We start from the raw sequence: 10614 nt of genomic DNA on the forward strand, positions 1-10614 counted from the left end.
ACTATGGGAAGTGTAGTCTCCCTTGCCATGCTCCAGCGTTTTTCATCGCAAGGCATTGTGGGAGATGTAGGTCTCCGTGCCTGGGCCTGATCAGAAATGTACTGTTTGTGGCGGAGTATTATGGGGAAAGCAGTATGCATAGCAGAGTATTATGGGAAGTGTAGTTTGCATGGCAGGGCAGTATGGGAAATGAATTTCTGGGAGGCATGAGGACTGTTTCATTGTGATGTGCTGGAGAGGAGGCTGTGGAGGGGAGGGTGGCATCCAGTAGTTTCCCCAGGAATTGAAATTAGGGGGGGTGTTTGAATTTACAGGGGGGGTGTCAGGGCTAATGAGATGTATAAAAGAGGTATGAATAAAGTAAATGTTTTGTTAGGATAATGCAAATTTAACATAAGGATAATACAAGTTAACACATAACAGGTCTAGACTTCTAAAGAATGTATATATATATATATTTTAAAATGTATTTAATTTAAATTGACTTTTGAAAAGTAAGCCATCATGGGATAAGAGGGAAGTCCTCTCACGGATCAGTAACTGGTTAAAATATGGGGAACAAAGGGTAGGAATAAATTATCAGTTTTCAGAATGGAGAGAGATAAATAGTGGTATCCCTGAGGGGTTGGTATTGGGACTATTACTGTTCAACATATTCATAAATTATCTGGAAAAATGGATAAACAGTGAGGTGACAACATTTTCAGATGATACAAAACTATTCAAGATAGTTAAGTCCCAGGCAGACTGTGAAGAGTTACAAAGGGATCTCTCAAAACTGGGAGACTGGGCAACAAAATGGCAGATGAAATTCAGTGTTGATAAATGCAAAGTAATGCACATTGGAAAACAATCTCAACTATACATACAAAATGAAGGAGTCTGAATTAGCTGTTACCACTCAAGAAAGAGATCTTGGGAGTCATTGTGGATAGTTCTCTGAAAACATCCACTCAATGTGCAGCGGCAGCCAAAAAAGCAAACAGAATGTTGAGAATCATTAAGAAAGGGATAGATAATAAGACAGAAAGTATCATATTGCTTCTATATAAATTCATGGTATGTGTACACCTTGAATACTGTGCAGATCTCGTCACCCCATCCCAAAAGAGAGATATTGGAAATGGAAAAGGTACAGAGATGGGCAACTGAAATGATTAGGGGTATGAAACAGGAGGAGAAATTAAAATGACTGGGAATTTTAAGCTTAGAAAAGAGATGACTAAGGGGGGATATGATAGAGGTCAATCAGCACAGGCTAAGTACAGTTTTACTGACCTTTACTCATACAGTAAGAACAACATTTCATTTCCCATCCCACACCCCCTGCATTCAAGTGATTTGTAACCCAACCCCAGCCAAAATCTATCACTTGGGCAACACAGCTCTGTTTGCTGGATACCTAGGTAGATTAGGTGTGAATGTAAATACAATCTGGTCCTGAAGCCTTTCCCCCAGCCTCCAGCTCATCACTAGCTGTCAGGGAGAGCTCACTTAGACTTTGCTTACAAATCATCATTTGAAATTATTACGTTGGCCAACATCACTGAAATGAATGCACTGACATTGTCATAAAAAACAGCTGTATAAGGAAGCTAGTCTATGTTCATACTTTTGAAATCTATTATACTTTTTCAGATCTATGTATTTTATCATACACTGTATATGCTTTTAAAGTGTGTATTATTGTTTCAATTTCAATTCAAATTTCCAAACAGTCACTAAATTGGCATCTTTCAGAGTAGAAGCGGTGTTAGTCTGCATCCACAGAAAGAACAGGAGTACTTGTGGCACCTTAGAGACTAAGGGCTTGTCTACATCACAAAGTTGCAGCGCTGGTGAGGGGGTTACAGCGCTGCAACTTAGGAGGTGTACACATCTGCAGGGCATCACCAGCGCTGCAACTCCCTGTTTGCAGCGCTGGCCGTACTCCCGTTTTGTCTCGGGTGTAGAGGATCCAGCGCTGGTAATCCAGTGCTGGTAATCAAGTGTAGACACTTACCAGCACTTTTCTTGACCTCCGTGGAATAAGCAGGTATCCCAGCATACCTGAGGAAGCCTCTGGTAATCAAGCTGGTCTCCTTCCCCGGTTTGCTCTCGCGTTCCCCGAACCCCGAGCAAGCAGGTCTCCTTCCCTGCGGTTTGCAGGGGGGTTCAGGGAACGCGAGAGCAAACCGCGGCGAAGCTGGTCTCCTTCCCCAGTTTGCTCTCGCGTTCCCCGAACCCCCGAGCAAGCAGGTCTCCTTCCCTGCGGTTTGCAGGGAGGTTTGGGGAACGCGAGAGCAAACCGCGGCGAAGCTGGTCTCCTACCCCGGTTTGCTCTCGCGTTCCCCGAACCCCCCTTGAAGCCGCCCAACAGCGCTGCAGTGTGGCCACATCTAACACCACTTGCAGCGCTGGTTGCTGTAAGTGTGGCCACTCTGCAGCGCTGGCCCTATACAGCTGTACTAATACAGCTGTAACAACCAGCGCTGCAAAATTGTAGATGTAGACATACCCTAACACATTTATTTGAGCATAAGCTTTCATGGGCTACAGCCCACTTCATCGGATGCATAGAATGGAACATATAGTGAGGAGATATATATATATACATACAGAGAACATGAAAAGGTAGAAGTTGCCCAACCAACTCTAAAAGGCTAATTAATTAACATGAGCTATTCTCAGCAGAAAAAAAAAAACTTTTGTAGTGATCATCAGGATGACCCATTTAAGATAGTTTGATAAAAAGGTGTGAGGATACTTAACATGGGGAAATAGATTCAATGTGCGTAATGGCTCAGCCATTCCCAGTCTCTATTTAAGCTTAAACAGATTGTATCTAGTTTGCATATTAATTCAAGTTCAGCTGTTTCTCACTGGAGTTTGTTTTTGAAGCTTTTCTGTTGCAAAATTGCCACCTTTAAATCTATTACTGAATGGCCAGAGAGGTTGAAGTGTTCTACTGGTGTTTGAATGTTATAATTCTCAACATCTGATTTGCTTCCCATTTATTCTTTTGCATAGAGACTGTCTGGTTTGGCCAATGTACTTGGCAGAGGAGCATTGCTGGCACATGATGGCATATATCACATTGGTAGATGTGCAGGTGAACGAGCCCCTGATGGCATGGCTGATGTGATTAGGTCCTGTGATCGTGTCATTTGAATAGATAGATATGTGGACAGAGTTGGCATTGGGCTTTGTTGCAAGGATAGGTTCCTGGGCTAGTGTTTTTGTTCTGTGGTATGTGGTTGCTGGTGAGTATTTGCTTCAGGTTGGGGGCTGTCTGTAAGCGAGGACAGATCTGTCTCCCAAGATCTGAGAGATTGAGGGATCATCTTTCAGGATAGGTTGTAGATCTTTGATGATGCGCTGGAGAGGTTTAGTCTAGTGGCGTTCTGTTATTTTCTGTGTTGGGCCTGTCTTGTAGTACGTGACTTCTGGGTACTCTTCTGGCTCTGTCAATCTGTTTTTTCACTTCAGCAGGTGGGCATTGTAGTTTTAAGAATGCTTGATAGAGATCCTGTAGGTGTTTGTCTCTGTCTGAGGGATTGGAGCAAATGCAGTTGTAGCTTAGAGCTTGGCTGAAGACAGTGGATTGTGTGGTGTGTCCTGGATGAAAGCTGGAGGCATGTAGGTAAGTATAGTGGTCAGTAGGTTTCTGGTATAGGGTGGTGCTTATGTGACCATCACTTATCAGCACAGTAGTGTCAAGGAAATGGATCACTTGTGTGGATTGGTCTAGGCTGAGGTTGATGGTGGGAGGGAAATTGTTGAAATCATGGTGGAATTCCTCAAGGGCTTCTTTTCCATGGGTCCAGATGAAGATGTCATCAGTATAGAGTAGGGGCATCAGGGGACGAGAGCTAAGGAAGCGTTGTTCTAAGTCAGCCATAAAAATGTTGGCATATTGTGGGGCCATGCAGGTACCCATAGCAGTGCTGCTGACCTGAAGGTATATATTGTCCCCAAATGTGAAATAGTTGTGGGGGAGGACAAAGTCAAAGTTCAGCCACCAGGTTTGGCATGTAACTAGTTCACAAAACTGGGGGGTGGGTGTTGGGGAAATTATGGGGGGGTGTACACCCCCTTTAGGGGAGGTGTAGGGAAATCACTGGTGGCATCCCAGCTTTAAGAAAGAAAGAAAGCCCTGCAGGATAACAGAGGGAGGAATTCTTTGCCTGCAGTGAATTCACCATTAGTTAATTCATTTTATATACCCAGTCTAAGTGCCTGGAAGAAATGTGTTAAGAGCAGGATGTGAACCCAACCTCCACCTGCAGACCAGAATACCCAGCTCAAGAAAGGCACACAGAGCCTTAAGCATGGTCCCTTTGATCACTCAGCTAGTCTGATGCCAAGGACAGGATCTCTATCTCTGGATTTCACGGAGCCTTGAGGAAATGTCACATTCCCAGCTAGGGCTGTGATGGAGGCTTGTTTTTCAGGCTCACTGCAGACTGAAGAAGTTTCTGAAGATGAAGGTTGTGATAGGAAGCAACTGCACTGCTGGGCTGGTCTCCTTGTATTTAAATGTAGAGCACAAATATATCCAATCCACCTGTCTCTCTCTCTCTGCGTGTCCTTGTTTGTCTCTTTCACCGTCCGATTTTATTTCTCTTTGTGCATGTCTCGGTTTCCTTTGTGTTGTTGTAGCCATGTTGGGAATACCAGAGAGAGGAGGTGGGTGAGGGAATACCTTTGATTGGACCAACGTCTGTTGTTGAGAGAGAGAAGCTCTTGAGCCACAAAGAGCTCTTCTGCAGGGCTGGGCTCCTGGTAAGCTTGAAAGCTTGTCTCTGGCCACGTCTACACTACAGCATAAAATCGAAATTATTAAAACCGGTTTTATAAAACTGGTTTTATAAAATCGATTTTACGCATCCACACTAGGGCACATTAATTTGGTGGTGTGCGTCCATGGTCCTAGGCTACCATCGATTTCTGGAGCGGTGCACTCTGGGTAGCTCAGTAAAAGAATAAGACCAATAACTTCGATTTCCATCCACACTAACCCTAAATTGATATAGTAATATCGATTTTAGGGTTACTCCTCTTGTTGGGGAGGAGTACAGAAATCAATTTTAAGAGCCCTTAAAATCGATTTAAAGTGCCTTGTAGTGTGGACGGGTACAGCGTTAAATCGATTTAACGCTGTTTAAATCGATTTAACGCTGTAGTGTGGACCAGGCCTCTCTCACCAACAGAACTTGGTCTTTTAAAAGATATGACCTCATCCGCCTTGTCTCTCTCTTTCCTTTGTCATTCTCTTATAGTAAACTTGGTACAACACTTAGTTGTATCAGGATAAAGGTGCTTATATCAACATAGCTTTTGCATAGTAGTTTCAAAGCTGCATTAAGTCAATGTTCAGTTGTAAACTTTTGAAAGAACCACCGCAACGTTTTGTTCCGTTACGAACATTTCAGAGTTACGAACAACCTCCTTTCCCCAGGTGTTTGTAACTTGGAGGTTCTGCTGTGTTCCTGATTTGTATTAGCATGAGAGGGGAACTGAGCTTCATATTTTCCTCTCAAGCTGTGCTGTAAGTTAATGGGCCTTGTTTTGTGGGAAAGCAAGAAAGAAAGGATAGAAATAATTCTAATACCTGTTACTTCCCCCTATTGTCGAGGATAAAGCTTTATTGCTTTAATGTAAGGGGAAGGGGTGGGTGATTCAGGGTCTGAAGTTCTGACTTTTGATCCCCACTAACAGCTGTGATGTTATAGCTGCACACACAGCTTACTAGTGCCTCTCCACCTAGGTACTTGGGTGGCCCCGTCACCAGAGTGTCTAGGCACTTGATACACCCAGGCCTGAAAATTTGGCTCCAGCAGACATCAGAGGAAAGCAGGGTGTAGAGTCGCCCCACTCCTGGAAAACAAGGGTTAAAAGCAGCCCTGGAGAGGGCTGTTGCTGTGAAAGGCTAGGCTGATTGGGGAAGCAGCCACAGCTGTGGCCAGCTTAATTGGGGCCCAGCTGGCCGATAAGAGGGCTGTGGGCCAGAAGCCTGGGAGTGGGAAGGGGTAGCTGTCTGAGAGTGAGGTTCCTGAAGTGGAACACTGCTGGGGCAGGACAAAGGGAGCTGGGGAATTCCAGCCTGGTGAACCCCCAGGCTGAGGCCTTGGAGAAGGCTTACAAAAGGTACTGGGGCTGCAGAGAGGCAGCCCGTGGATAGGCAGAGGCAGCTGATCCTACCCTCTTGCCAGTGATGAGTGGACATTACAGACTGCAGTCTGCCCTAGTGAGTGGGGGCTAGATGATGACTGGCAGTAGCCACTGAGGCAAGGTGGGTGTAGTGGTTGGGGGTTTCCCTGGGAGGGAAGAGTCAGATTGTGGGGTACTGCTGGGGGCAGAAACCCAAGGGTAAGGGGCAGTGGGGTCCGGGAGGGATGCAGGGCCAGCAGCAGGCAAGACACTGGTCTGCAGAGGGCACTCTATATGCTGGAAAAGAGTATTCCCAGATGACCAGCAGGAAGCACCGCACCGGTGAGTCTTGACCTCACTACACAGGGATTGAGGGCAGGCACTGTGTTTGTGTTCTGTTTGCACACTGGCTAGCACAAGCTGTGACTGAAGTCCCTAGCTGCTATGATAATATGAATAAATAAATATTTATACAGTAAAAGCTTTGTTATCTGGCATGCTGGGGGAATGGAGGTGCCAGTTAGTCAAAAATTCCAATTAACTAAGTGTTATACTTACCAATGGAATACCAATTTTCAAAGAATACAATAAAATGAATACAGTATAAAATACACCAATCCAGTCGTAGTATTGCACTGCAGAGTGGTTGGTTTCTTGAAGCACTTAGGTGTATACAGGGAGTTTTCTATACAGTAGGTTATCTTATGAGACTGCATGTCACTATGGGCAATGCATGGTGTACACCCAGATCACTAAAAATACACTAAAGCTACACTGAACATAATTTAGTCTTTCTTTCATGATTCAGAAGGCACTTCAGGATCTTGCAGTGCCTCTAGGTCAGCATTATCAATACCAATTATTGTACAGTAGATGTAGAAGGTGTAAGATTGGGCTAAATCTATACTGACCCTATAACACACCGTCAGCTGCTTTTCTGAATAAATCCCTCATATCAACTTGCTTGTCTTCTGCCTCTTTTGCATAAACGCAGAGTGCAGAATGTTCAATTGCATGACCTCCAGGGCAGTATACTAGTCCCGCTTACTAGACTGAAGATTTGTATTGGGAGATACCAGAAATGCTGGTTAATAGAGCTTTCCGGTTCATAAAGTGCCAGATAACACAGCTTTTGCTGTACTATTAACATTAATAATATGAATAATCTTTCTCACATATCCTGCCTTGAACTCAGAAGACATGGCAGGGAAAAGAAAACACCATCCCAATTTATAAAAGAGTGTTTATTTCTGTCGTTTTTACCCAGTGCAACAGACAAGAGCTCCTTTTGCGATATACTAAATCATACTTCAACCCCTGCCCCAGTTTCATTCTTTGCAGAAATGTACAGCCCTCTGGGATCATAGAGAACAGGGACCAATAGGCCGGTCAAAGTCATTCTCGCATCTAGACGGATCGCTCCAGTCTCGAGGTTGCTTTAGCAGGCCAGAAATGCACTTCAGATGGGGGCTGGCAGAGCAGGACAGCTGTCCCACCCTGTGCCTCAGGGACATAGCTGGAGCAGCATGTCCTCCCCACAGAGACGGAACCAAGGGCGGACTCTCTCCCCGCCGAAGGAGGCCGGCGGGAAAGTGAAGATGGGTTTCTCGTTGTCCGCGTCGAAAAAAGACACCCGCCCCATGTCGTAGTCCAGCAAAAGCCCGATCCTCCTGGGGTCCCAGCTCAGATAGAGGGTGGTCAGAGGGGAGGTCTGAGCCCAGTATTCACCCACACACTGGGACAAAATCCAGATCCCCCCCTCAGGGTTATGGCTGATCTCTTCCTTCCACCTCACAGACTCTCTGGCCACCCCCACGGCCCAGCATCCCCCATTCCCCACCTCCACCTCCCAGTAGTGTCTCCCCGAGGTGAATCCCTCACAGCCCAGCACACAGGGCTGAGTGTCAAATCTCTTGGGGTTGTCAGGCACTTTCCGCTGCATGTCTCCCCATCTCACACTTTTCCGATCCTCAGACACCGTGAGTTCGGGGTCAGCCGTGTCTGGATCCAGAGTCACATTCACTGGGGGGAGAGAGAATCAGAGGGTTAGAGGCAGAGCTCAGTTTTGGGGGACGCTGGGACCATTTTTCACATGCTTCAGCAGCCCCATCCTCGCCAGGACACTCCCTGATTTCATGCCTCGCTGTCCTGGGTCCCAAGCAGCTGCCTCTGTGCTGGTGTTGAGCCGGGATTTCACTGCAGCCCCCTCCTGCCAGAATCTAGAAGGGTGCTGCTATGGCTGCCCCTCTGCCTTCTTCCCCCAATCCCATCATCAGGGATGGAGCAGGGGAGGATGCCCGGATGTAGGCATCAGCTTTAGTTGCAGTTTGGGAACCCACTTCACCCCCCCCGCGCAAGGAAAGAGAAGGGGGCAGCACAGGGACAAGAAATCTGGCAGTCAGAGGCACCAGCTGGAGAGACACCTCCCCATGCAGCCACAGGGAGAAGGGACAACTCCCACCATGTCCGGACCATCCCGGTGACATGGCCGGCTCCCGACACAGCAGCACCCTCTGCTTACAGGGCTCTGCAAGAGTCACTCCAACCGCCTCTGCCTTATTTTTAACGGGGGAGCTGCTATTTCTCTTCATTCATAACTATTTCTTAAACCCTCCCTCCATCCCCTCCCCCCCACACAACCCCCTCCCCCACAAACAATGCAAACAGATCCTCAGCCACCATATACACATAATCCACAATATGGACAATATGAACCTGTTCCTAGAGCAATCTAGTCCCGTGGCCTTAGAGAGGCAGCACCTGGGGACACAGGCACCAACTTTATCATTTCCCAGGGAGTGCTCGACCACTGCTCCGCCCCAGGCCCCGCCCCCACTCCACTCCTTCCCCCAAGGCCCCACCCCCTCCCGCAAGTGCCCCTGCTCCTCCCCACCCCCAGGATCTCTTTCACACTGCTGAACAGCTGATTGCGGTGGGCAGGAGGCACTGGCGGGGAGGGGGAGGAACTGATCCGGGGTGGGGGAGCTGCTGGTGGGTGCTCCACAGCCCTGGAGCACCCACGGAGTCGGCACCTATGCCTGGGGAGATTCCCCCCTGATCCCTAAGAACAGGGCACAGAGGCCTCCGAGTCCGGGGAAAAGAGAGAGGGGGAGAACTGTGGTTTAATTATGGGAAAGATGCAGAGGTACCCAGAGGGAGAGGAATAGCCCTTGGGTTGGTCACTCTGTTTGGGGTGAACTGCATCTAGAGAAAACTTCTGCGAAAGCCAGACTGAAATTAAACAGAATCCAGAACACAATATGGGCCCTCGGTGTCAACAATAGAGTTTAAGTCCTCCAAAAGACTTTACATCCCTCAATAATTAGCATAAGCCGGTTCTTGACCAAGGAATCACATTCATGTCATTCCTGCTAAGTCATAATTCCCCAGAATCTTCACTTGATTCAGATATTGTACCAGCTGCCTGTCCTCTTTGGGTGTTTGGTTTTACCTTATCAGCTGATCAGGCAGAGCCCGCCCCCTCTCACTTTCAGAGTTACAGCTCCATTTCCTGCCTCAATACCTTTGGATTCCTTCAGTGTCTTCCTGACACTGTTCCCCTGAGAGAATTCACTGAGGAACTCCTCCAGCTCAAGAGGAATCTCCACCTGCTGCTGGGACTTCCCCTTCTTGCACCTAGAGAGACAGACTGCAGTTAACCTGTGGAACTCTTTGCTAAAGGATGTTGTGAAGGCCAAGACTATAACAGGGTTCAAAAAAGAACTAGATAAATTCACTGCTACTCTGAAACCTGTCATGGAGGATAGGTCCATCAATGGCTAGTAGCCAGGATGGGCAGGGAGGTGTCCCTAGCCTCTGTTTGCCAGAAGCTGGGAATGGATCACTTGATGATCACCTGTTCATTCCCTCTGAAACACCTGGCATTGGCCACTGAAGGGTTAGAGGAACCTTTGGTCTGACCCAGTCTGGCCGTTCTTATGTTCTAATTCATTGTTTTATAACATATAATGTATCACATCACCTGTCAGTACGAATTTCGGATAGTGAAGACTGCTGGATTGAGGGGCCAGATGACTGAATTGCTCTGTGGATCCCAGCCTCAGAACACTGTCAGTCAAGGCACCAATTTCCCTTACAGGTCCAGTTAACATGCTTCAGTTGTGCCGTGAAGACCAGCTCCAGGGAGGGGAAAGGAGTTATTTTCGGGTGAATAATGCAGCCTTTAGGATGATTAATCACAGGGCCTTAAATAATGGGCACCAAGCCCAGGATTTTGTTCAGCCGAGGAAGGCTGGGATCTGAATTTTAATCCTCCCCCATCCATTTGGTTGGAACCCTTCCCAGCATGGTGAAGCCCGAGGGAGGAGTGAGAAGGCAACACATACCTGTTCAAGGTGCTTCTGACACCCTGGATGGGAGGGGGGAAGAGAGAGGGAGAAAGAGAGAGAAGTTCAGTCCTACAGTGCTAATAATGAGAACTGACACTACATAAATCTCTGTACCTGGTTACACTTTTTCAAA

The 10614-nt window shown here is 47.1% G+C and overlaps 1 protein-coding gene across 1 annotated transcript in view; it reads right to left on the bottom strand.

Moving 5' to 3' along the window:
- Positions 1-7376: 7376 nt before the first annotated feature.
- LOC127033150 (E3 ubiquitin-protein ligase TRIM39-like) overlaps positions 7377-10614 on the bottom strand; it is a 4372-nt gene continuing 1134 nt past the window's right edge. The window contains exons 2-4 of the mRNA XM_050920954.1: positions 10479-10550; positions 9656-9768; positions 7377-8154 (exon numbers count right to left, since the gene is read on the bottom strand). Of these exons, the coding sequence (XP_050776911.1) occupies positions 7637-8154; positions 9656-9768; positions 10479-10550 (703 nt within the window). The 3' untranslated portion in view covers positions 7377-7636. The remainder of the gene's footprint in view (positions 8155-9655; positions 9769-10478; positions 10551-10614) is intronic.

The sequence above is a fragment of the Gopherus flavomarginatus genome, chromosome 12 (assembly GCF_025201925.1).
Source record: "Gopherus flavomarginatus isolate rGopFla2 chromosome 12, rGopFla2.mat.asm, whole genome shotgun sequence".
Taxonomy (NCBI): domain Eukaryota; kingdom Metazoa; phylum Chordata; order Testudines; family Testudinidae; genus Gopherus; species Gopherus flavomarginatus.